At 41.4% G+C, this 27147-nt stretch overlaps 1 protein-coding gene across 3 annotated transcripts in view; it reads right to left on the reverse strand.

Moving 5' to 3' along the window:
• Nucleotides 1-416: 416 nt before the first annotated feature.
• The window catches only part of LOC308477043 ((E2-independent) E3 ubiquitin-conjugating enzyme FATS), a 132312-nt gene continuing 105581 nt past the window's right edge, over nucleotides 417-27147 (reverse strand). For all 3 annotated transcript variants that reach the window (XM_081005220.1, XM_081005221.1, XM_081005222.1), the window contains 5 exons: nucleotides 26553-26746; nucleotides 24093-24294; nucleotides 5401-5464; nucleotides 1620-1719; nucleotides 417-541 (listed from right to left, as the gene is read on the reverse strand). In XM_081005220.1, coding sequence (XP_080861346.1) covers nucleotides 503-541; nucleotides 1620-1719; nucleotides 5401-5464; nucleotides 24093-24294; nucleotides 26553-26746 — 599 coding nt within the window. In that variant the 3' untranslated portion in view covers nucleotides 417-502. The remainder of the gene's footprint in view (nucleotides 542-1619; nucleotides 1720-5400; nucleotides 5465-24092; nucleotides 24295-26552; nucleotides 26747-27147) is intronic.

Below are 27147 nucleotides of genomic sequence, written 5' to 3' on the forward strand. Positions count from 1 at the left end.
AAAATATCAGTCTTGATACTATGTTAAGCATTAATTTAATGCTGTAGTTCAGGTGGTTAGGCAGCAATGCTATTTTAGCTAAATAGCACAGCAAAAATATTCACTTTTCCTTACATTCAAAAGAGCTAGTTGAAAGCAATCAATAAGTGGAGTACATGGGAACCATGTATTTGTAGTGACAATATATGATTCTCATCTATGAATAAAAAGCTGGCTTTATAATTTAAAAGTACAAAATAAATGCTGCACTGCTGCAACAACAACCATTTTTAAAGCTGTATTTCCATGCGTCATGACCACCAGAATATAATCCAGCCCCCCAAGGCAGAATTACTTTGAATATTCCTTTTTAAAAAAATTCAAATCAAGCTATAGTCTTTGTTTGTAGATTTAAAATGAATAAAGTCTCCAAGTCGTGAAGATCGCATCAAGTTTTTATGGCTTTATAATCAACGAAGGCATTCAGTGTCCAAGAAGAAATGACGTGTCCAGGAATCTTTAGTCACTCGGTATTTCTTTGAAGAAGCTGATCCAGCAATTGCTACAATAAAACAAAAATAAAAGCAGCCTTTAAGTTACAATGCCATGCCTTCCATCTCCTACTCCTCAACTTGGAAGTGATGTCATCAGTGAATGTTAAGAGAACAACAGAACTGAGCCTGTCTCATCTGGGAAGACACAGAGGCACAACTTGCTTTCTGTGCTGCGTCCAAAGCCTTGGCCTTTGAACTCCACTCTAGAAACATCAAGTGGGAGCAAGATCTGTTTCAGTATTAATGCTGTGAGGCCTTTCATACTATGCTTAGCCTGCATATATGTGTAAATAAAGCCATATATCCCAAAGACACCACTTTCTCTGGTGACCTTCATTCCAAGGAAACCGACTCTTGATGTATGTGTTGGCATCCCTGAAGTTTCTCATAAACTGGGGTGAGCAAAACACTACTGTTTACCAACACATGAAAAAAAATCTGGGGTGCCCCAATAGATACCGTATTGACCCAAATATAAGCCGCACCTTTAAAATTCAAGGGGGGGGGGAGAAAAAAAGACAATTCCTGAATATAAGCCGCTCCCTTAAAATTCCGCAGGCACTCAAACCTGTTCCGTTTTACACTATGTCTGTTTCAGCACCGATATTGTAAAAAGCCAATTTTTGTAAGGTCGTGAATTTAAGCTGCACTTTAACTTTTCACGGTCGGAATTTAGGGGAAAAGTGAGGCTTATAGTCAGGCCAATATAGTTCATCTATCCACACAAATGCATTATACACACACACACACATCTCCAGGCAAAGCAGCACTACTGATGTCACAATGCTTTGAAAACTTGCAACAGGATTTTAAAATATGGGAATACTGGGTTTCCTACTGCAGAGGTGCCTAACCTGTGACCCTTCTGATGGTACTGGACTCCTACCATCTCTGACTATTGGCTGTGCTTCTGGGGGCTGTTTGAAGTTGAAGTCCAACAACATATGGAGGGTCACAGACTAGCCATCCTTACTCTACAGGGTGGTACTGAAGGTGTACAACAGGTATGCGATTTTGGGATGACAGAATGCAGAAAGAGACTCTGCATCAATGAGTATTGTGTTCACTTCCCTGGAGAATCATTACCTTTTTGAACACTTCAACACGCAGTCTGTTGCTCTGTATGATTACCCGTTTCTGTTTCTCTTCTTGTTTCTTCTTCACTTCAGGCAGATTATTATAAATCCTGGAACATATTAAAAATATGCTAAGTGTCAAAAAGTTGTTTTCTGAGCCTTTGAAAGAAAGGAATGGTGTATGGGAAGAAGGCAGGGGCAGGGTAACCTGTGGCCCTTCAGTTGATGTTTCGCTCCATCTTCCATTAACAATAGCCAAAGATAATGGGTGCTGTAGTTCAACAACATCTGGAGAGCCACAGATTCTCCATCTGAGCTCTAAGGTGTGCAGGCTTTTAAGTACATCGTTATTGTGGGCCTAGTCCCAGTGTCCCAGTGTGAAGGCAATAGGTATGGCATAAAGGAACATTTTGGACAGGATCATGATCTGAGATCATCATTGGCCACAACTTTATTGATTACAAATGTAGGTAGACTTTGGCTCAGGCACTGGATATCCAAGTATATCCATTTCAGGCTCCTATTGAAGAGCTGAAATTTTGAACAGCGTTGTGCCAAGGATTGTGGCCTCCCAAAAGATGCTAATCTACCAAGGTGGCTTTCCCCAGGTCGCCACTGGAAGCTCCGTGGCCAGCCTGCCCTACACTTGGTTTCTGGACAGAAACTTCCACACAGACCCTTCTTAGGTCGGGGTGATGCACCACTTCATCCAAACCTTGATGATTACGATTCCACCCAATGCCTTACCCACCCAAAGTTGTGACATTTTGCTATGAGAAAGGTAAAAAATCCCAACGGGCCCAATTTGTTTGCAGGCAAATTCCTTCCCAGCTCTGAATACGGCAACCACTGGGAAACCATAGCAAAGTCTGTCACAGAGTGCACAGGAAGGAAAATATGGTTAAGACAAAATTAACACAAAGCAGCCTGAAGGGAGGGAGGGAGAAATTGCTCTTTGGCTGATGGACTGCAAACTCTAGGCGCAGTCAGCTTTTATCCTCAGTGGGTGGACCAGGCTCTGCTCATTTGGTGCCCATGACTGGGCATTTGAACTTTTGATTTGTCAGGCTATCTTGCCCTGCAATGTGGTTGGCCGGGGAATTTAGAATGGCTAGCCACTGGGACATGACTCCTTGCACAATTGCATATGACAAGGTACTGGAATTGTATTGCTCATATAATTCATGGATTCATGATATAATGCCATGAAAAAAATGTTAGTTTTAAAGACTATTTCTTAACTTGATGTGATAAATGTACGGTGTTAGATTACCCTAATCCATCTGTGCAGATCAAGATAAATGTCATTGGGAGCAATCTGTGAAGCCCTTGAAAGGGCACATATATAGCTATGGAAGCAACAGTATAAGCCCCCTGTCAATGCTCTGCAGCTGCTGAGACTCATTTCTCCTAAGTATCCTTCACTTGCCTAAGGCCTTCCAGTATTTCTTCCACTGCATTTTGGAAGGATAACTTTGGATTGCAATAGTGTTTGGGTGTGGGGAACCCAGGCTGAGCTGAAATCCCTGCTCACTCATGAAACTTTCTCAGAGCCAAACGAGATGTAGTGCTAAATGTGTTGTTAGAAACCATGCCAATTATTTTTTTCTACAATTAAAAGCAAGCATGCTTTTAGGACTGCAGTGCATAGGGAAAGGAGGTGTAACCCTTGTGTCCCGATCTGAAATTCTGATATATACACCCCATGGCAAGAAGTATACAGAAAAAAACCCCTTCCATTGTAGATTTTTCCAAGGCTCATAGTCGTGTGTGTGTGTGTGTGTGGAGGGTTGTGTGATTTCCCTATGTGCAGATGTGATCTTTAATTAAGCATTTAGCTTCATGTCTAATTTGCCCCGAGCCTCCTTAAGAAAGTCACAATTTGTCAGCATAACATATCTGACCGGGTTGTTGTAAAGATAAAAAGGAATATTGTAAAGTGCTGGAATGTGCTATTGGATTTTTTAGACACAAACTCTCTAATTATATATAGATACAAAAGCAAATGTGCAGTTTCCTAGGATCCATAAAACTCTAGCGTGACCAAGAAACATAGCCGCAGTTATGTCAACAAGAAGCAAGCTGGATTCTTAATGGTCCCCACTAAGTTTTGAAAAATAAAAAGGAAACTGACTGCAACCAACATGCAAGACACTTGGAGAAAGTTTAGATTGGTGCCTCTGAATGTGCATCTTTGCTTTTCCAACTGTATGAAAATCTGCCATTCACTCATACAGGAAAAAGTAAAGTGCAGCACTCCCAGAACCCAGGGCCAGTGACAAATGGGCACTAAGGAACAGATTTTAGGGGTTTAGAAGCCACCAGGGACCAGAGACTTTTAGCTTTCTTTAAATAAAAAAGTTAGTCAACCAGAGACTTCTGAAGTAAGTTAGAGCACAAAACATGAAGGCAGCATTAATGCTTCTGCACTCAGCAGGCAGCACAATTGCTAAGGCACTTAAAATACTGTTGCTAAGCAATCAGAGGATGGAATGTTGACCCTTCCCACCTGGGACACAAGGATTGTTTTTTTAAAAAAAATCAAGGCTGGTAAAATGATTTTGTGTATATATGTTTTGAATAGAATTGTGAAACTGCACATATTTGTTGTATATTTGCAACTAGACTCCCCCCCCCCCAGGAGCTCAAGGCTGTGTACAATTTGTATTCCCCTTCCTCCTTTTATCTTCACATCAGCTCTGTGACGCAGGCTAGGTTGTGACTCGGTAGCTCACACATCAATGTTGCGAAACTGCACATACACAAGAGTTATTTTTTGCTTGTTTTTAATTATCAAGGTTGGCAAACTTTTTGTATGTTTGTTTGGATGTTTTGCTGTACTGTAAATGTCAGCACTTATGAAACACTGCAGTTAAAGCAAGGAGGCTGCTTTTCTGGCTTTCTTTAGATGATTTGTGAATGACATTGCACAAGAAAAGCCCTGTTGGACCAAGCCAATGGCGAATAGCTTCCTGTTCTCACAATGGCCAATCAGATGCCTGTGAGAAGCCTGCAAGTAGGTTCTGTGTGCAATAGCACTCTCCCCTGCCTACCGTTTCAAGTGACAAGTCTTCCATGAATTTGTCGTATTCTCTTTTAAAGCCAAGTTGGTTGTCATCACTACCTGTACAGGGAAGTTCTCAATGTTTGATGCTTTATTGTTTTTTTAATATTTTGTTGGGAGCTGCCCAGAGTGGCTGGGGCAAGGATAAGCGGGGTAGTGGTGTTGTTAGGGACCCGATCCACAGACATTGTACCATGCCCAGAAAGTGCTGATGGCATCCTTCCTGGGAGAACCCATTGCAGTACCAGTATATTCCCCTGTATAGTTTTCAGTACACACGATACATTTTTTAAATTCTTTTTTTACAAAAAACCTTCCATGAAAGATATTTCCACATTAATGCAGTGCATGGAATTCACTCGACAATGCATTTGTCAATAACATGGGGTTAGAATCCGAAACAGCTGCAGCAACTTTCCAACTATTTCTGCAGAAAGCATTAGATCAATATGAAGGGCCTGCTCACCAAAAGGCAAACCTGACAACTTGCCTGTTGTCAGGGCAATATCCCAGAAACTGCAAGAGTCTCATTCAAGAGCCTTTTGATCTCCATCAGCTGCAAACTCAACAATTTACTGTGCTACTGTTATGCTACTCAGAATAAAACAAAACGTGGGGTGTGTGATCTTACTTCATTAGATCACCCTATCAATTTGAGAACTCATGATCCCTCATTGCTGCAAGCAGAAGGGAGGTAATCTATTTCAGGATGGAAGATGCTCCCTACCTTTTCGATCGCATGTGCATCTCCTTCTCTGAAATGAACCGTTCTTTTGGCTTGAACAGGTTATCTAACAATTGGAAAACAGAGGTTAAATTGCACAGGTTGATTTGCTTCTTGTACATGGAATGAGTTTAACATATGAATCCAAGGAGAGCCGTAGCTCAGAGGTAGAGCATCAGTGCCTTACAGGAAGAAAGTCCTTGGTTCATTCCCCAGCATCTCCAGGTATGACTGGAAATGTCCTCTGCCTGACACTCTCGAGACCTACTGCCAGTCAGAGGTAAGCGGACCAATGGTCTGGCTCCATATAAGAGGGCTTTCTATGTTCACACACTACCAGAGCTAACCTGTGCCTGCCAAGCTCAAGACAGCTGTCTGACTCTGCATGCTGATAAGTGCAATAATCCCACTGCAGCTACTCCTGTGAAAGCCGTGTCTGTTTACTGCTGTGACTTTCTCATAGACCTTCTTCATTCATATTTAAAAGGGGGTTGGAAGGGGATTGCTGTTTCTGTAAAACATCAAAAAACATCTCTGCCCTACCTCCTAGCTGCTCCATCACTTCAAGCACATTTCTTGGCATTCCCTCACTTGTGCTCTCCTTTTGTTGTAAAATATAGACACCCGCACCTTATTTTAGTTGTAATGTGAGTCAAGAGGACTTGGTAGGGAAGCTGGCAGGTCAAATCACATGCAAGTTGAGGGTCCAGGGTCTTGAACTAGATGACCCTCAGGACCCAACTCTACAGTTATGTAACCCAATGATTCTAAGGAACATGGGGCATGATAGATGCGGTTAGCCCATTTTAACCTCAAAGGGTGCAAGCTTCTCCCATTCTGGGTGGCTTGTGGCTTAGTTAAGATCTATAAGCTGATCTATGGTGAGTTCGAAGCCACCAGATAGTGTTATCTTCTGTTGCTTTGCATGGGTTTAGTTGTATGTTTTCTTTTAAGTGTTTTGTTTTCTTTTGTTTTGTTTTGTGTAAAGAGCTATCCACTGTAAGCCACTTTGACCATGTAGAGAAGCAGCCTGGGCACATCATCTTTATCTAAAAACTTGGGGAGAGGAGTGTTTAAACATAACTGTTGCTGCACCCTTGATGTTTTTGGATCTCCTAGAGTGATACATATCCCTGGCCCTCCAGGCATCTCATCCCACACAGCTACTCTGCTGATCATCCTCTGTGCTTGAAGAGCTAGCGGGGCAATATCATCGAGTGTGCAACAATCACACCCTGGCTTTCGTCTCTCTTGACTCCTAATTCTGCATTAGCATTAACCAAGAGATGGCTAAGCCAGAGAGATTGTCATCCCTACTCCACCCATATCAGGAATTTTGGACTATAATATCAGAGAGTGATGATATCGTACATTTATACAAGAAACATGAATATGTTTAAAGGGGTGGGGAAGAAATGGCTGTATTAAGACTTGAGCTTATGTATTAAATTAGGGTGGAGGGAGCCACACCAAAAGGTTGGCTTTGTCACAAAAAAATGATGCTATTGTATCAGAGAAGAACCCAACATACTTACTGAACTGTAAGACAATGGACTGGGTTATCCCCCCTACTGCCTCAGAATTCCATGAATCAACATGGCTATTGATTCTAAACAATGCTCTACATCGCTGAAAAACTAAGAGTGCCTTTGAAGACATTCTCTGGCTATGATGCTGCCCAATAATTTTACTTGTGAGTATTTGGAGGTCCACAGGACCTTCTCCAAAAATTAAACCCAGGACTGTTTCAAGAAGCCATTGTGGTAAGGAGACCCATGAGCTCCACGGTCTTGCACTAATTTGTAGCAAATGAAAGTTGTTTCAGTGAGACTTGTTTCCAAATAAATATGCTTAGAACTGCAGCCATTCATTCCGCACCTGTTTATATTTACGCTGAAGTTCCATTAAGTTTAATGGAGCTGACTCCTAGGTATGTGTGGAGGAACGCTGTGTTTATTACAGTCTGTTTTCATTTTGCGCTCTGGAAAAGATTTCAGCGACCTCTGATGCTATCAGAATGCAACTGTCGAGGTTCAAGGCCTTGTGCTATCACTATGTTTGCAAGCCTGTTTACTAGTAGTGACAGGTTCTGAAAGGGAGAGGGAAAGCCAATAGCTTTTAGTATTTATAGATGGGTCTTAGATTAGATAAATTCATTTTGATTCGCCAGGGGAACAGCAGACTCTGATTGGCTGGAGGTTCTAGGAAGAAAAGGCAGTTAATTGTACGTGGCATAAGAAAAAGAAAAGTCAGCTGGGAAAGCTGATGATGGAGGTGTGAGGCAAGGCCAGAAGAAAACCAGGGACAGCTGAGACTTGAATATTAAAGCTATTCCTTGCTGGTGCGCTAACAATACTTGCCTGTACATGCAGGTTTTTATATCAGCTAAACTGTCCCAGACCCTCTAAGTGTCCCTATTTTCCAGGAACAGTCCTGGATTTACAGAAGACATCCCAGTTTCTGATTTGATCCCGGAATGTCCCACTTTTCCTTAGGATGTCCCTATTTTCATCACAGAAATGTTGGAGGGTATGGAGTTGTGTGACACCCAAGCCAAGGACATAAGTAACTATACATTGGACGGCAGTCCTGTATAGGGACGTTTTTAAATGTTTTATTATGTTTTTATATATATGTTGGAAGCTGCCCAGAGTGGCTGGGGCAACCCAATCAGTTGGGAGGAGAAATGTTGGAAGATATGCTGTCCAGGCACCCAGAAGTACGACGGGGGCAGCTTAATGTCAGAGGAAGATTGTAACTTGCAGCTGGACACAACCACTTTGTCCTCCCCCGCCCCCTTTTCTGGTCCTTTTAGCTGCTGTGCTGAGCTAAGCCAAAATTTGGCAGTGACTCTTGAGTCCTTAGAAACTGCCATTAAGTATATTGTATGTACAAAGTATCTCTTTAATAAACATTTAACAGTTCATTAAATCTCCAATGTTGGGTGTTGTTCTCACATCTAAGCCTATTATACCCTCCAACACTCCTCAGGAAACAGGGGCATTCTACTGATGTAGAAGAGAACCTCCCTATTTTCTGAGGAGGGGTTCTGAAAGCATTCTAAAGGAATGGGTGGCAGCAGAAAAGGATCACACTGGAGAAACTCTGAATTATTGGAGCAGACCCTGAAATATAAATACAGTGGTACCTCGGGTTAAGAACTTAATTCGTTCTGGAGGTCCATTCTTAACCTGAGGCACCACTTTATCTAATGGGGCCTCCTGCTGCTGCCGTGCCACCATGCCGCAATTTCTGTTCTCATCCTGAAGCAAAGTTCTTAACCCGAGATACTATTTCTGGGTTAGCGGAGTCTGTAACCTGAAGCGTCTGTAACCTGAAGCGTCTGTAACCTGAGGTACCACTGTATTGAAGAATAAATATCTATACCACATTTAGGAAAAAGTGAGGACCAAGAGAATAGTTTTCCTTATAGTATGTGTGCATAGAATTGAAACCATGAAACTGATACCCATGCTTACTTACTCAGGAGTAAACTGCGTTGAGTAATACTTCTGAGTAGCTATACACAGAATTGTGCTGCATGGCTGTAATATTTATGCAAAGTTAGCTGGGTGCAAGCCCCAGTGAGCACGGTGAGGGCTTATTTCCAAGTAAATATAGGCTGTAATCCTAAACAAACCTACCAGGAAATGTTCCAATCAGCTTAGTGGGAATCTGCTTCTTAGTAAACAAAAACAAAAAAGAGGCTCTGATCCTAAATAGACTTAAGTCTTGCTCAGAAGGAATTGCTATGACCTAGGGTTTAAAACAAATAGAGGCTGAATTGCACTTACTTAGAAGTAAATCTCCCCAATTATTTAGAAGTAAGTCCTGTTGAAATCAGTGGATTTACTTAGGTTTAGATTACAAAAGTGCCACCTCTTGCTTCCTTTCTTTTGAGACATACTGCTGGGCGGGGGGGGGGGGGTTGTGTGTGTATTAAAGATAGTAAGACACCGCAGAGCTCCTTAGTTTGATACAGATGTCAACTCAGCACCCGCTGCCCTGAATACAGATCTTCTCTCGGCAGGTTCTGTTCCTAGCTTTTAAAGTCACCATATGTGTTTCATGGATATTTATGGAGGTTGCTCCAGGCAACCAGTGAATTCAGGCATTTAAAGGAGCCACACCTAGTACAGTATCTCAATTACATTCCTGGGGGAAAGGGGAAAGATGGCTTTCAGGGTGCTTCCAGATGGGGACTTAATATTGCAAACATGTCATTCAGATATTGCAAACAGGTTATTTACAATAGGTTTAAAAAATAAAATAAAATAAATCTTATCAGATTTTCTGCAGAAAGGATAGATTTGGGTTAAATTGGGAAGGGGGGATATTGGTCGGCATTTTGATGCCAATGACGCCGCATTTGTTTAAGGACAGTAGTACCATTTGCGCAAGTCAACATACAACATTCCCCATCCCATAATGATACTGTTTTAAGATAAGGGAAAGAACGGAATAAACAAATATTCCCCCCCATGTTTTTCAAATGCTTTTAAAAAACAACAACAACAAAACAGCCATGTGGATATTTTTTATTTCAAAACTTCCCTATTATACTTAAGCAACTGTAACAGACTGTGGGAGAAACTCTCAAATGCTATTATAGACCGTAGACTATTATTATTAATCTGTGAACTATAATAGAGCCCTCCACTCTATATGTTGTGGGACTTCAGTACCCATAATCCCTGACCATTGGCTGGGACTGATGGGAGTTGGAGTCCCACAACATCTTGAGGGCCATCCTTGTGTTAGGGATCACACAAGGAGAGGAGGGGTTTCGGAAAACACACCCAGCTATGTGAGACAACATATTTACTGTCCTAAGGCTTCTATCAACAAATTAAAAAACCCCCCACACAATATCCATTCTTGTAGCATTTCAATTAAATTTCAGGAGGTGGTTAAAAAGAATTATATAGAACATTCCCTTTAATACAAATAAGGTTAAAATTATAAGTGATTATACAAGTATATTAATAGCACTTTCAAAGGAAAAACATGTATGCATTGCATGGTCATAACTGTAGGCTGCTTTCAGGTTACATATTTATTGAGCATTCATCCTGATTTGTTTGCACAAAGATTGCAGGGAAGTTGTATGACATTAGCTGCTTGTTGAACATTCATTCAGATCCATTTGCGAGGAGGTTAGATGACACCATCTCAAGCATTTGTTAATCCATATTTCCCAGTGCATTTACCCATCACCTTTCTTATCACAAAAATCCTGGGGTTTGGCGGGAGAAGCAAACTTGTTGCACAACAGCACCAAATCCACTTTAACTGTGTGACTTGAGCATGCCAGTATGTATTTGCATCCCAACCAAAAGACAAAAACAGTCCTTAGTCAATCCTTAGTCAATAACAACAAGCAGCTAAAGGCAGATCTAGCTGGAATTCTGTCCCTGCTGTATTTCAGAGATGACAAAAACCAGACAATTATAAACAGAAGAGTGTTCAATAGGGCAACTGAGAGCTGCACTAACACTCTGAGAAAAACCAGTGACACATGAAGCAGGCAATGCAAAGAGTGTAAGAGTCATCCCTTAGGAAATGACATTTGTAAGATTATTACAAGAAGGTTTCTATGAACATAAAGTAAAAAGTAATCTGAGGGGACTAGAGAAAAACAGCTCAAAAGTTGACAGCTTAAGAGAGACTCAAGGTAGGAGGCATAAAAAGGCAACATGTAAATAGAATGAAGTTAATCCATGTTTTATTCAAATCTTTTAACCCTGCTGGGATTCTGGATTTTATCAAATATCCTGCACAGCAGTAATTTATTTGTGACAATCCCCTAGTGAGACAAGGAAGCTCCACCAAGATCTTAGGGCAGGAGACCAAAATAAATAGCTAATTTTCGTAATGTATTTTAACAAATGCAAATGCTGGCCCCAAAGAATGGAGATGAATGAGGAGCAAAACACATTTGCTAGTTGGAAAGCCACTTAAAGCCACAGGGAAGGCAGGCTGGGAAAAGAGGGAAAAAAGGAATAAGTTGGATTCCTGCCTACAAATAAAATTGCTGATGCACAGAAGTGAAGACTGAACTTACTTCCAACAGAAGAGCTGGTTGTGGTTGAAGCATGCCTGGGAGTTGCACTCTTTGACCTGGGGTTCCTTCCAGACCTGTCACAATTCTGCAGGAGATTCAACTGCATACCAGCAAACTTAGCCTTGCACAATTAAAGTGGATTAAAGTGCTCTGATGCAACAAAGCCACTTAAAAACAACCAGACTTTTTGCACGAAGGAAAGTGATGGGGACATGAACTGGAAAGTGTGGGATAGCAATGGATTGGCAGGCAGTCATAAAACCTCCAAGCCGATAAATCAGGATGAATACTCAATAAACAGTGGAAGCTGTAGAACATCTGTGAAAGCTCAATAAAGAAGTCATCTGCAGACACCCTTTGTAGCCCTTCCTTCTAATGTTAAATATGTAGGGAATGGTTGCAGTTATTCAGTAGTGCCACTTGCAAATGCTCAGTGGCATTCTCTTTTGTATTGTCACTTTCCTGGTCCCAAAGCTCAGACTTTAAATTGGAAATGGTAGACCCTGGACCGAATTAAGCTCTGTAAACACCATGGCTTCCCTTTTTTCAAGGGTAATATTATTTGCTTGGAAATGGGACCCCAGTTATCACCAGAAGTAAATCCCATTTTTAATGGACAAAAATTCAAATGCACTGGGGCCTGGCTTGAAACGGGACAAGAATTTTCAGATACAAAATACACTTCAGCATACTTTGAAGAAGCTGCAAATTAACTCCTTTACAAAGATTTCAGGAGTTCCACATGGTAAGCCCCAAGAATTGTGATTTGGAGCATCTTTCGGGTCAGTGAAGAGTTCTCAAGCCATTAGCTGCCCTTGCCATCCCAGACTGGAAGACCTATCAAAGATTTGTTGGAGCCTAGGCAACAACAGCTTTGATGTACTTCAGTTTGTTTCTGTTTTTGTTCCTGATTCACTGAGTATTGGTTTGACGCCCACCAACCCAGGCACAAATGTTGGAGGCAAGGAGAGAACTGGAAGCCAACAGCTATCTCCAGCTCAGCTTTGTCCTGGACTAAATGCAACTATTGAGATAGAAGGTGCATACACGTAAAATTTGCAAGCAGTCTGTAAAACATGAAAACAGTTATTGACATGCCCCTTCCCAGGTGAAAGCATAGAGCAAAGCAGCACATGCTAAATTCACATTAGGTAAGCAGTCCAAAAGTTGTGACAAAAAGAAATGTGGGGATGTTTCCTAAACAGTTTCAAACTTTTTAAAATCTGTGTTTGGAAGGAAAAAGTACAGAAGAGATTAAGGTAGCTAAAGGCATAATCCTGGTTGTGGTACAGTGGGGCTCAATGAGTAAACATGTTCTGGATTACACTGCAAGAAACACAGGACAAAACTATTAAAAAGGCAGGAAAATGGCAATATCAAAGATGATGGGAAGCCCAAGATGTACACACATTAACCGTGGAAGAGGATTGTAAAAGATAGTGTTTACTGGGGAAAGAAAAGCAAAGAAAAACTGTCTGGATAGAGGCAAAAATATAGAAACAAACATGTAGAAAACTGTAATGTGTGCCTATGAATGTGAACGTCATGAAGCTGCAGACCCAAGCCATAGGATTTAAGTATTCTATAAATGAAGTTAATGGGTCCCCTCCACAGTAAAGGGTAAAGGGACCCCTGACCATTAGGTCCAGTCATGGACGACTCTGGGGTTGCAGCGCTCATCTCTCTTTATTGGCCAAGGGAGCCTGCGTACAGCTTCTGGGTCATGTGGCCAGCATGACTAAGCCGCTTCTGGCAAACCAGAGCAGAGCACGGAAACGCTGTTTACCTTCCTGCTGGAGCAGTACCTATTTATCTATTTGTACTTTGATGTGCTTTCGAACTGCTAGGTGGGCAGGAGCAGGGACCAAGCAACGGGAGCTCACCCCGTCACGGGGATTTGAACTGCCAACCTTCTGATCGGCAAGCCCTAGGCTCTGTGGTTTAACCCACAGCGCCACCCGCATCCCTCCACAATGGAGAATATTATTTTGCATTTCAGGCATGTGTGAAGAATCCTTTTAGGGCTCAATATATTCTTGCTGTCCTGTTTTCACCACTCATGTTTGCACACAGGAACACTCATATTCTCTTCCTTTATCCAAAATCCCCTAAGTCCTCATATTAATATTGGCTACTTGGGGCCCCATTAGGTCCAACCAGTATTGACATTGGTTAGGGATAATGGGACTTGTGGTTCAACATTTGAGGGGGCACAGGTTGCCTATCCCTGACTGAAAGAGAACAGCCTGTGGCATGTGTGTGTAAACAGTTTCAGATCCATGAAAAGTATCATAGAACTTCCAAAACTTCACAGTAGTAATTACTTGAACACACCAAGGGAGACCATCAATTCTGTTACTTCTAAATACTCATGAAAATATGGATTTCACAAGCTCACTGTAAGATAAATCAATAACAAGTCAAGAGAATGAACAAATATTGAATGCAAAGTTGGATGGCAGCTTTATTATTCCCTATAATGTAGTTCCCCCCCAGTAAGGAAACAGTGTCCCTAAAAGGAGAATGGGGAACTCAGGTATATTAACACATAAAATCACACAGACATATGTTCTTGCAAATTAAAAAACATCTAAGAGTGCTTGTGTACACTAAGATCACAAGGCTGTTCATTATGAAGATTTAAAGTACTATAAACAGCTGGTAGCCCTGTCACTGAAGTAATTACATGATGCTTTTTTGAGATTTAAATCTGGTTATTTGAACATTGTTTCTATTCAGTTCATCACAGTGGGATCTCTAATTTGTTCAATGTAGTCAACAGCAAAGTAGTCTATCTTGGACTAATTAGCCTCCTTGAAATCAAACATAAAAAATATACAAAACAAAAGGCTAGTAAAAGAATTTCAGGTTGTTTGCCACTAGAGTGCTCCTATGATGATAAAATCCTCTGCTGGCTAAACATGATAATTTTTTCTCAATTTACTTTTAGCACCTTGTGAAATCTTCTGCATGAATTACAACTGTCTCTAGTAAGAAACTCTTTAGGGGGCGGGAAGCCGAGAAGGTAAACAGGAACTGCACAGATAGATGCTGGTATTTATATGGAAAAGGATCCGGGATGTAGGCTGCTATTCTCCATAAATTAAGAGACCATTGACAAAATGGACTGTGTGATTTATGTATGATCTAATGATCCTACATTCTCAATAGATACGTTGTTCCATTTACATTAAATATAGAGAGAAAGGTCTCCCAAGGAATTTGATTTTGTTTCACAGCAACCCTGAAATAAAAATAGTGGGTTTGATGGCATATCATGGAGACTACTCATTTTGACCCCAGTTTGTTAATGACCTCACGCACAGAACTTCCAGAGGAAACAATAGTCCCCATTCACTGCAGTATCAAGGAAACCACTGTATGTACAATGCAGGTGCACATGCAAAGATGTCTCCAACAGCTGCCTGCGCGCATCAGATTTCACATAAGCGCAAGGAGATGCTGGCTAGAGATAAATGACTATTATATATAAATGCTGGGAACATGCTATGACATAACAGAGATGGTCAGTGCATTGGAAACCTGCCCATAATTTGCAAGGCAGGTGTGCGGAGCTGGTTCCTCATTGTTTCCAGTGTGAAATTAATTACCTCTACCCATCTGGATACAAAGAAGTGGGTAGAGCATGCGGGAAATGAGTGCTTCCTGAAGGGGAAGAGATTGAGACAGGAAAGAGTTTGTCCACCATCACATCTGAGCTGCGCTATAGATTATCCTCTTGTTCTCAGTAGCTGCCAATCTGTGCTTTAAAAGCCCTCTGTGAGACACTGTAGCTTTCGAAAATCTTCATCTCCATGTTTATATAATATTCTTGTAATCCAGGAAAGGCTAGCTAAAATACCGATTAAACTGCCCGTGCTCGCAATTAATTTGAAAGATCCAAGTAGAAAACCAACTCTATAGACAACAATGGGGCCAGTAGTCGGTGGTGCCAGCTCTAAATTTATTTCTGTTCCTACAAGATTTTTTTTGTGGCTCCTCGGTTAAATGTATTGCCTTCTATTCACCACTGGAAGGTTGAGAAGAGGCCTTGGGGCAGATAGATGGATGCATATACACCCAAACATTAATTATTTTTATTTCTTAGATTTGTATCTATCAAAACGCCTTGCTCGTTATAGAAGGGTACCGTATTGGCCTGAAATATAAGCCTCACTTTCCCCTCCAAATTCTGACCATGAAAAGTTAAAGTGTGGCTTATTTTTGTAACCTTACGGTTTGCAGCCAGGAGAGTAGGGCAAACAGCGCCAGGAGCGCGGCAAAGCAGCGCCCGCCCCGCACATAGTCTCCCATCCTCTCCCCCAAGGCCGGGAAGGGAGAGAGTGAGGAAGGAAGGGGAAAGGCCACCGGCAAAGCGTGGCTCTCCGCCTTCCCCAGTATGCAGCCAGGAGCAGCGAGAAAGGGAGTGGCTTATATTTGGGTATTTTTTCTTCCCACCTCTCCAATTTTAAAGGTGCAGCTTATATTCGGGTGAGGCTTATATTTGGGCCAATACGGTAATTAAAAGCACTTCAATACTTTGGGCAAGATTTGCCTTTTCCTTTATAAATGAGACAGAAGATACTTTTATTGCACTCACAACACAAGAATCTCTGTGGAGAGGATACTTGAATTGGCAATGCATAAATAAACAAATTGCTTGTGTATTGTGTACGGTATATGAATAAGAATGTACCACTGGACAAGTCACTGTAGTTACATGTTGTTCTTGTATTTACATGAAAACCAATAAAAATTATTTGGATTAAAAAAAAGAGATTTGAATATCGGCCTTCAACTGAAGATCACAGGGAGTCTACAACATAAAAATACAAAAATAAAAATCCATCCCTTCAATGGTTCACAAGCTTGTAGTGTTACACCATCTTTCACTAATAATGGAATCAAGTTCTTAGAGGATATGCTTTAACAAAGCCTTTAACGAAGTAACTGGGGAAATGGTGGAAAACATATTCCTCAGTATAAATCAGAAGGATACATGGTGAAGAAGATACAGGCCTTTATTTTTTAAAAACGTAAATTATACAGTAAATGGAATGAGGATGTTTCCATCACCTCACTCTGTTGTGGAGGGATTTTCTGTTTTTCAAATACTGATATTACAGCTATTGTTTTGAAATAACATATAGCTCTCCAGTGACTAAGAAACCTGCAGACAAATCATACTTGGCCCTGTCCTTGAAGTTTTCCCTGAGTTGCAGTGAAAATCTACACAAGGGTTGGATACGGATAAAGACTTAAGAACAAGCTGCGTCAACACAGGGCATATTCTCTCTCTTCCCTAAATGGTTCATGCTGCTGAACAAGATTGGCCCTGTTCGCATTCAAGTGCCTTCTCAGCTTCATGATCTCAAATGTTTATATCTAAAATGTCACAATTCAATACTACCAAGCTGTAGAATTTCTACAGCAGGACATTCGCTTCCAAGAACACTGGGGGAGCGAGAGGAGATTTCAGGGTTATCCTGTTCTTTTCAGCTCAGCAGGCAGAGTAGAAGTGAGATCACAAAACTATTGCCTCCCATTTCCCAGACGAGTAGCCAGTACTAATATAAAATAATAATATAACTATGCCAAGGGGAGGCTTACTGCATTAAAAAAAAAAGGCACAGGACACACTAGCATGTTTTTTAAAAAAAACAACCATTCACAGAATGGAGTTAGATGTGAAGAAGTATAAGACCATAAGAAGAATCTGCCAAATCAGGCCTATGGCCCATCTAGTCCAGCATCCTGCTCTCACAGGAGCTAACCACATGCCTATGGGAAGCCCAGGGCTTTTTTCCAGCCAGAACTCACTGGAATTGAGTTCTGGAACTTCTCAAGTGGGCACCGTTGCCATTATAAGACAACAAGGGAGGCATTCATGGTGAGTTCCAGCATCTCTTTTTCTAGAAATATAGCACTGGGGAAGCCCATAAGCAAGACATAAACCCCACAGCACTATCCCCAGCCACTATGAGAGCCAGTGTGGTGTAGTGGTTAAGAGCAGTGGACTTGTAATCTGGTGAACCGGGTTCGCGCCCCCGCTCCTCCACATGCAGCTGCTGGGTGACCTTGGGCTAGTCACAACTCTCTGAAGTCTCTTAGCCCCACTCACCTCACAGAGTGTTTGTTGTGGGGGAGGAAGGGAAAGGAGAATGTTAGCCGCTTTGAGACTCCTTAAGGGGAGTGAAAGGCGGGATATCAAATCCAAACTCTTCTTCTTCTTCTTCTACCCAGCTGAGATTCCCAGCAACTGGTATTCAGAGGCATACTGCCTCCAACAGTGGAAGGAGAACATAGTAATTGTGGCTAGTTGCTATGGATAGCCTTGTCCTCCATGAATTTGTATGGTCCTCTTTTACAGCTACCCAAGTTCATGGCTATTAATGCCTGCTGTGGGAATGAGTTCCAGAGTTTAACTCTGCATTGTATAGAGAAATATTTTTATCAACTTCAGCCATATCACCTCTTACTTGCCTTTTCTTTAAACCTTCCCCCATAAATGCTATAATCTTTCCTTGCTATAATCTTTACCTTTTCCAAACTGAAAGTATTCATTATGGGGTGAGGTGAGGTGACCAGAACTGTTCACAGCTTTCCAAATGTGGTCACATAATAGATTTGTGTAACAGTACTGTGATATTGGCTGTTTAATTTTCAATTCCTTTCCTAATTATCCCTTGCATGGTATCTGCCTTTTTCCACAGACGCCACACACTGGGTCGACGTCTTCACTAAGCTATCTATTATGACCCCAAGGTGTACGTCACAACCAGTTGTGTATTTGCTCTGTGAACAAAATGAGCTTCTCCCCTCAGGACAGCTTTTGTTTATGGAATTAAGCCCTTCTGTGTGCAGAAAACTCTCTTTTTATGCATAGCAACTCCTTCAATGAATGGAATGAAGACTTAGGATCCTTCAAGACATATTGTAAAATGGCAACTCTAGCTCATAAATAGTTATTGAGAGATGAATGCTTATCCATTTTAAGTAATCTTTTAAAAGTGTGATCTTGAGAGAGTCCACCTGAAGTGGACAGAATAGAAGAAGTTTTGAAATTGAGGTATATCAAATTACAGTTGGTGTTGGTATGTTGCCATATTTGTTAGAATCCTGAAAACTGCAGCTTTCACTTTGGGAACACAGGGGAAAGAAGAGCTTGAGGTTGAAAGGTTAGCAGTGGACATCTATGGCTTGGTCAGTGAAGAAGTATTCAGTTCCATGGGCATAGTAGTGATTTGTGTGTAAGAAGAACACTGAGCACTGATTCATGCCACTTCTGCATGCAGCCAGAGATGGTTTAATGAATCTTTGTCTCTTCACACAGCAGGTGCTTGAACTGCTTCTTCATTTGCTTGATAGGTATCTTTATGCACTGACGGAATAGCTGAATGAATGATTGAGTGATGAAATAACCACTGTGCTGTTGAGCCAGGTTGCAAAATGGAAGTGATAATTTCCTATCCAACAGGGCTGCAGTTATGATTATGATGAGCAGAGTGCTAAAGAAATTTATCAAATGCCTAAGAGATACAGTAGTTTCTGTCATTCTGAGAACATATAAAACCTCACAAAGACTACATTATATTTTTATGAAGAATAAGGTGCGGCAGATAAATTATGGAAAAAGTTTCTTGCTAGAGACATTTATCATTAATAACCATGACAGGAAGGAAACTGCTGTTGCTTGAGTAATTAATAAATGTATTTAAAACCACATTTTTATTACTCACTTTGGAAGATAAAATTTATCTTTAGTAATAGCACAATGAGAAAGTAATTTTTTTTTCTCTTTTTCCATGTGATATTTAGTTTCTGTGAAAGCATATACACTTTATGCATATGTTTTAATGTTTTGCTTTATGTTTTTGTAAACCCCTTAGAGGTTTTCTTACAATCAAGTGGTGTGTGTCTTTTTCTCTCAGATCCCTTCCTTGCATAAAAATAGCTTTAAGGTCCTTAGGTTTTGTATATGAGAAAGTTCGAGATGTTCTTCCATGGCAAGAGGCTTTCAAATATTGTAAGCACCACTAAGCAAGTAATGCTCAATGGCCTTCATGCGGGTTTTAAGGTGGTTCTTAAATCTGACTTTGTAGAGGGACTTTGTTTTTCAGATTTATGTTGGGCAGTAAACTTATTCACGTACAAGAACTTCTGCAGAAGCTTTTGTCTCAGTGTGGGATGGGTTGGGTGGGCAGCTGGGTGAGAGGGGGAATTGCTCAAAATCATGAGGAGGTATTTTGTACACTTCCAGTTGAGAGCAATTTCCCTCTCCCACAACAGCCCCTGTGCCTCACCCCTTACTGCTCTCTGGGGTGATAAGGAAGGTGACTCCCCCGATATCCACTTTTATTAAATCAGATTTTCAGCAACAGTTTATTTGACATGAAAGGTAAGTCATCTTTAGATTTTCATCAATTTGTAACTGTAGCAAAGGGCACCTTGAAACTACTTCCTTTAGGGAGTTCTCCTGCCATGTTTCATCAGTAGAGAAATGAAGATTCAGTGCCTACTTTCTCTCTTCAGTGCTGAATTACAGATGAACAAGGATTTACCAAAGTTACAAAGTCAAGCAAAAGAAGAGGGGGCGGTGTTCTTCCCTTTGCATTTACTGTAGGGGGGGACATACAGTTCTTTATTAAATTCCATTTCCAAGCTTTGCAGTTGCATTATATTCTTTAGGAGCAATGTTTTTTCAGTGTCAAATTCCTATGTAGTTTGATCCACATAGGCTAAATAAATTTAGTAAGAATTCAGGACTTTTTGCAATGTATGGCCATACACTCGTAAATTCAAAGAAGAATACAAGACACATATCTCAGGATGTTCATTGGGCCTCAGATTGCAATTCTGATGTGCAATATATCTCTGGATCTGTGTATTTATCACACATGTACCCCATACTTCCACCAAGGAGTGAAAGACAGCATACATGGGTTCCATTTTATGACAGAACAACTTCATACGGGAGGGTTAGGATGAGATATAGTGATGCCCCCCAGGTCATATTGTTTCCCTGTATCCTAACTCACGATTTTCGCCTCTGCCTCACACTATACATGTAGACAGATTGTCATAGTTTTAATATACGGTCACTTGAGTACATAATTTCTTAGCTCGTAAGAAAGACATCTGCATTTTTACTACCGAACATTTTGCCAGCATAATGCATCTAGGCAAAAATCTTATTGCATGCTGTTACTTAATGTGATATTTTTCCCTCTACCTCAATATAATTTTTAGTTTCTGAAGTCAAGATGCTGTAAACAGATGAAAAGTCAAAACGATGAAATTTCCAAGCAAGAAAATAAGATTAGACAATGTTGCATTTTTAAAGAGGGTACATGGTTTTAAGTACACATACATTTGTACTTGTGGTTATTATATTATATAATTGTTATTATATTATAATAATCATGAATATTATGCGTACTGTGCAAAGTGTTGTACTTAGATTCAGAAAACCTGTTTCAAATCCTTGCTCAGGCAAGAGGTTTACTGGGTGACCCTGGGTCTTAGCCTACCTCACAGGGTGGTTGTGAGGATAAAATGAGGGAAGGTACACCATGTTTGCCTCCCTGAGCTCCTTAGAACAAAGGGCAAGAGAAAAATGCAACCAATGATTATAAAAACTGTGTGATTTGTTAAGGTACCTCCATTATCTGAGCGAAGGGAAAGCTCAACAAACATAGTGATCTAGCCAACTCTTTCTTGACCACTGTGGTCAGCAACATCCTGCAGCTGAACATACATAAGCTGTAATTATGCTCATCATCCTATGTTCACTCAGGACTGAGTAATATGTTACTACTAGTACTATTGAGAGTGAATCCCACCCAGATCCTAGTCACTCATGGAATGATTCCCTAGCAACTAAATGGAGTTAAGGGTCCTGTGAAGAAGTTAATTGCCTGCCACTGGAAGCTCAATATCAAGAGTGATTGACAGGCTCTGAGGGAGACTGCCAGCAGGACTCTGATTCACAGCTTGGTTTTTTGTTTGTTTTTTGTTTGCCAAAAGCTTTAATGCATGGATTGCTATGGTATATCAGTCACGTTACAAGGTGCATAGGTCAACAGGTGCATGGATAAGCAGCACCTAAGATGTTGTTCTGACACTTTACATGCCCCCCAAAGCCCTCCTTTTGTGCGGTTGGTGTCCTGAGCCACGGGACTGAGCAAGCAAGCAAGCCCTCCTTCAGAGAGGCTTGGTTTGCTGAGTTTGTTCTCACCGGTACATCCATTGTGACAGAGGCAGAGTTAGTGGGCCAGCTTGCTATATGATGTATCTGCAGGCATCCCCTGAACCAGAGGAGGCTTTCGGAGGCGACAGTCCTGGTGCAGTGTCAGGTTCCTGTGATGTACAAGGTCTCCTATGGCACAGAGGTGGACTTCTGCCCTGACAGTCCCCTTGCCCCATCTCTAGGGTCTGAGTCAATATTCGCAATGGTCCCTCCTCATGGTTCAATTTCTCCAGTTCTCTGTTCTTCCCTTCCTCACCTTCCTCTGCCCAGTCTTGACATCTCCACAAGGCTCATGCTAGCCAAAAGTGTCTGGGAAGGCACTGCAGACTTCAAAGAAGCATTAGTCCTGGGGCGCACTGTGGGGCCTCTAGAGTCTGCCTGCCTCCTCCCTCTCAGCTGCCCTATGGCTGGAGGGGTGGAGGCAGCAGGTGAACTGTTTGGGCAGCACGGAGCCTGCACGCGCCCAAGCCACCGCGTCTCTCCCAGGAGAGACGTGTGGCTCGGGTGTGCTGCAGGCCCACGGTGAGTGCCGCCTGGCATGTTGTCACCCCCCCCGTGGTGACACCCGGGGCGGTCTGCACCCACCACACTCCCTTCCTCCACCCCTGCCTGCACTCCCACCATTTATTTGCTATGACATTGGCTTAAGCCAAGTTCTCTGTGCTACAAGAGGCAGTCCTTCCACAGAATTGCCCTGCCTTTTGTCTGAGAAAGGCAACTTCCCAGTTGATTAATGATGCCCTAATCCTGACTGAGAGCCACCTGTTGAATAATGGTGAAGATGGAACATAGCAATACTGTACAAATTAAAGTCTGTTGTGAAGCTGCAGCTGGCAATAATGGAGCTGTGCTCAAGTTTGTGGATAAGTGGGGGGGGGGTCATATTATTGCGGAAAAGAAATAGCACATGCAAAATTATGCTTACAAAGCTGTAAAGCAAAAAGAAAAAGGATTTATATTACAAGTTACAAGAATAAGCAGCATGCTTTGGGAATATAAAAAAATAAGTATAGAGATGAAATTATCGTATATATATATATATATATATATACAAGACAAAGTATAATCTAAACTAATCTGTAATTGCTCAAGCATGACCATATTCATCCTTTTAAAGATCAAGCTTTTAAATGTTAAGCTTTACAGAGAAAGAAAAGTTCAGTAGGCAAGCATTTTCACTATTGGCTCTATCACTTTGGATTATGTTTGCTATCTTTTTCTTTTATTTGAAAGCAGGGTTCCCAGAAGTAAAGGGATTTGGGGAGCTTACAATGAGAAATGTCACCGGGGGGTAGCTGCCCTGCTTCCTGTGGTAAAGCAGAAGAATGCTCTCAAATTTTACGGTGAGAAAAATGAAAGAATGAATCCCTTAGGACTCCACCCTATAAACCCCCCCCCCACACTTTTTGCTGAGCTGTTAAGAAAAGGAAGCCACTTATCTAGCAAAAAGTTTTTGCATTGCTGTTAGATCTTCTACCGCCGAAAAATGAATTACAGAATAGACATGGCATGCTACTTTATCTCTGAAATAGAACAATTCCATCTGATGCTTTCTTGAGTTTATACACTGCAAAACATCAATGATGACTACTGGTCATTAGAAGTTGCACATCGGACTGGATGTTTCCTGAATATGTAACAGACAGCTACAATCTTGATTTCCTAAATAACTACAGGCAGATATGATTCTTGTTAAGAAGGCACCATGTGAGGATGTGAAGCTTATCTCATCTGCCCACCCTGATCAGAATGGATACTGCACACACACACACACACACACACAGGCACAGGATTCTTAAAAACAAAGTCCCGTTGACCCTCTTTTTCTCAGTAGAAATGAGCTACCCTAGGCCTATAATTATTTAGGACAAGAATAGGGAACTGATGGCCCTCCATGGACTACAACACCCATCATGCCTGGCTGGGGCTGATGGGGGTTGGAGCCCAACATCTGGAGAACCACAGGTTCCTCATCCCTAATTTAAGGAAAAAGTAGCAACACAACTGCCATACTATGTTAGAGTTTCTCCCTAAGACAGAGAAAATATTTCCATGAGATCTATGTTGCAAAGGCATTGTGGTACAGTTTGCAGAAATAAAGCTTACTTCTCCTTAAAGAGATCCTGTGATTTGCCCCTTTTGATTTGCCCCTTTTGTGTAGTATGACTGGGGAGATTGGAGTGAATTGAACTGATACAATGGCAAAGGCTTTTGGAGAATTATATATTGATACATGAGCATGACATTTAGCTTCGCCACAAATTACATCCATGCAGTATGAAAGACTATCTCCGGGCTGGAGCACCAAACATTAACAAAGGAAGACTGCATATTCTAGCAGAAACTGTGATAATTTGGTTAAAGTGCCACAGGTGAACTTACCACTGAGAGGATGAGGAATTGTATACTGTTTCTTCTTACTCGTAATGGAAGACGTGGAAAGTTTGCGAGAAAGAGCAGCCCCTTGTTTCTTTCTTGAAGCATCACCCTGCTGGGTTTTCCTCAGCTGTACCATGTGTTTGAGTTTCTTTAGGCGTTCTTGTGAGCGGGAAATAAAGTGAGGCTTGTGAACTTCTAGCGCCTCCTAAAAGAAAGAAATACATTTCATTTGGAGTGAGAAACAGAGAGGGCATTATCAATTAGTTCCTCTGAACCAACTTAATGAAAGTCCTGCTTCTCAAGTGTTTAGGCTTGCATCCAACAACCATGGAAATTATCACATAATACGGACATGATAAGATGTCTCTCAACAGTGTGGGACCTCATGCCTCAACAGAGGAAATGGCAGTCATGTGCCCTTTTGTTTACAAGCTCACCTTTCTGCAGCACAGGAAAATCCCACCTATCCACCAATGGATCAAGGATTTGTCTTCAGGTGGCTTCATGAGTTGGCAATATCCACCTATCCACCAATGGATCAAGGATTTATCTTCAGGTGGCTTCATGAGTTGACAATATCCACCTATCCACCAATGGATCAAGGATTTATCTTCAGGTGGCTTCATGAATTGGCAATATACCATCAACTTTAGAACAGGAATGGGGAACCTGCAGCTCTCTAGATGTTGATCAACTCATTCCAAACCCCATCAACCCCAGCCAGCATAGCTCAGGGATGATATGAGTTGGAGATAGGGTAGGATAGGACTTGCGAGCCCACCAACAGCTAAAGGGCCACAGGTTCCCTGCCTCTGCTTTAGTAGATGGACGACTACCATGCTATATGGAAAGTATATACTGTTTTTTATACCTAATCAAGAAAAGCCAACTTGCCCTATCCTACGTAGCTTAGACAGTATAATTGGCATTGAAACTGATTGCCTGCAGCCTTTGCCCTCTTCATCCCTTTCCTGCACTCTGTCTAGTGTACTTATTGTGGTGGTATGAGTGTTGTGTGGTTCTATGTCATATCAGTAAAAATTGAAGAACATTATAAACGTATTAACACAACAACTTGGGACATGGTTGAAAAACTGCTACATTAAGCAGGAGTGGCTATTCTTGCAAACACATGTCTCATTTTTGCAGTTACCAGTGCCTGTGTACTTTAGAATTCCTTTTTGGCCTAAGTGTCTAAATAGGAAAACCAAAGGACACAATTAATGGCTTCCTTGGACATCCAAGATATATGGATTCAGGATAAGTGCATCTGCTGTGCCTCAATGGGTAAAAAAGCAGCAGAATCCATTTATCACTATGCGCTTGGAAAGAAAGAAAGACTTAAAAAGTGCAGTATACTCTTGGCCACTTCATTTAATTGTTTATTAAATATTTTTCTGCTGCCTAGGCTGTTTACTCCTAACCATTAACACACTTCTGTAGTTGTTTAATTTGCTATCCTTTTTTTGCTGTCCCCAGAGAGAAAAGTCCCTTTCATGGTGGGTCATGCATAGCTTTTTAACATGCTCAGTGTTTAAAAGGGGGACCAGAATGGTGTTATCAGTAGGAGATTTGAGTTGCCTGAAACCAACATTTAACCCTTACTGTTCAGATTTAGGTTCATAACATTCTGCCAGTCTAGCCCTTAAAAACATAGTATCCCTTTTTTAAGGTTACTGTCCTGGCTCCCAGTTGCTGAAGAACGAGAACTCGAAAAAGGATTCTTTCCAAAGGCCTTACTGTTTAGATTGGTGCAATACATATGCACATCACTGGTCTAAGGGAGAGCAGGGCACATAGCTGATCCAACGCTTGGGTACACAATGGCAGGTCATCTAGCACACCCCTTGCTTTCCTATATAAAGGAATGTGGCAGGCTCAACGTAGGGCAGCAAATGGTTCTAAAGCAACCTAGCACTCTGCCTTGAAGGTGGGTTCTGCTCCCATCTGTTCAGATCTCCCTTGGTGCCTTCAGGACTTAGGTTTGATGGCTCTGGAGTAAGCTGTGAGAGAGGTATTGCGGAGGTGCTCAGACAGCTGTGGAGAGGAAAGCAGGGTTGAAGAGGAAGGCAGGGTGCGCTGCCCTCACCCTGGGGGACCCATAGTCTTTTAGGGCACAAGAATCTTCATTTTGCTGCAGCAGACTAATATAGCTACACCTCTGGCCACTGGATCAGTAAATGTGAGGAGAAGGAATTGATGGAAAGGTGAACAAAAATGTTAGTGTATAGCAGGGGCTTCTAGAGGGACAGCAGGGAATTTCTGAAGTTGCTCATTTTCAACAGATCAGGCAATCAAAATGATTATTCAACAATGAACAGCAGCTTCAAGTGACCTCATTGTTCCGTTGATAAAGTAAGAAAAAGAAAAAAAGAAAATGTGACTTTCAGCCTCCATTGAGTTCCCCGGAAAATAACCATCACAGGACTGAGAGTTAACAGAGAAAACATTCTGATATTTTACCCTGAGAGTCAGTGGGTTTTCAGGAATGTTCTCAGGCTCAGAGCAGACCTCTGGCTGCTGGAAGGCTTCATGTTTCTCATGAGTAACATCTGGCTCATGAGCTGTGGAGGTTGTTACCCTGTCGATTGTCTTGTTCATCTCACTTTTCTGATGCTCCTTCAGCTTGATAGCCAAACCACAGAATTTGTAATCACCTTAAGAAAGAGATAGATGTTTATTAAGGGGGAGCTGCTAATTTGAATTTGGGTCTTTCTGTGCTTTTGGAGGGTGGTTTCTGAAACAAAACAGTCAAGTTATATAATCTTCAGCATTTTAGTGAGAATTTATCCTGATATAACACATTTTTGTATGCAGTTTTGGATAATGTACTTGTTTTTGCAAACAATTCTCCCTAATATAATGCATTTTTGTAAACAATGGTTGGAGAACTGCATTGCAAAATTTGGATAAATATGAATTTTGAAAGATAGCTGTGTTTTGGTTCACCTATTGGTCTGGAAAATGTTGTTTTGATAGATCTGGAGTTAAATGCATACTGAATCAAATTTCTCCTTCCCTAATGGTAGCCACTAACACATTTCCAAAAAGAAGAAGA

This window comes from Podarcis pityusensis (genome assembly GCF_964106645.2).
Source record: "Podarcis pityusensis genome assembly, chromosome: 5".
In the NCBI taxonomy this organism is placed as follows: domain Eukaryota; kingdom Metazoa; phylum Chordata; class Lepidosauria; order Squamata; family Lacertidae; genus Podarcis; species Podarcis pityusensis.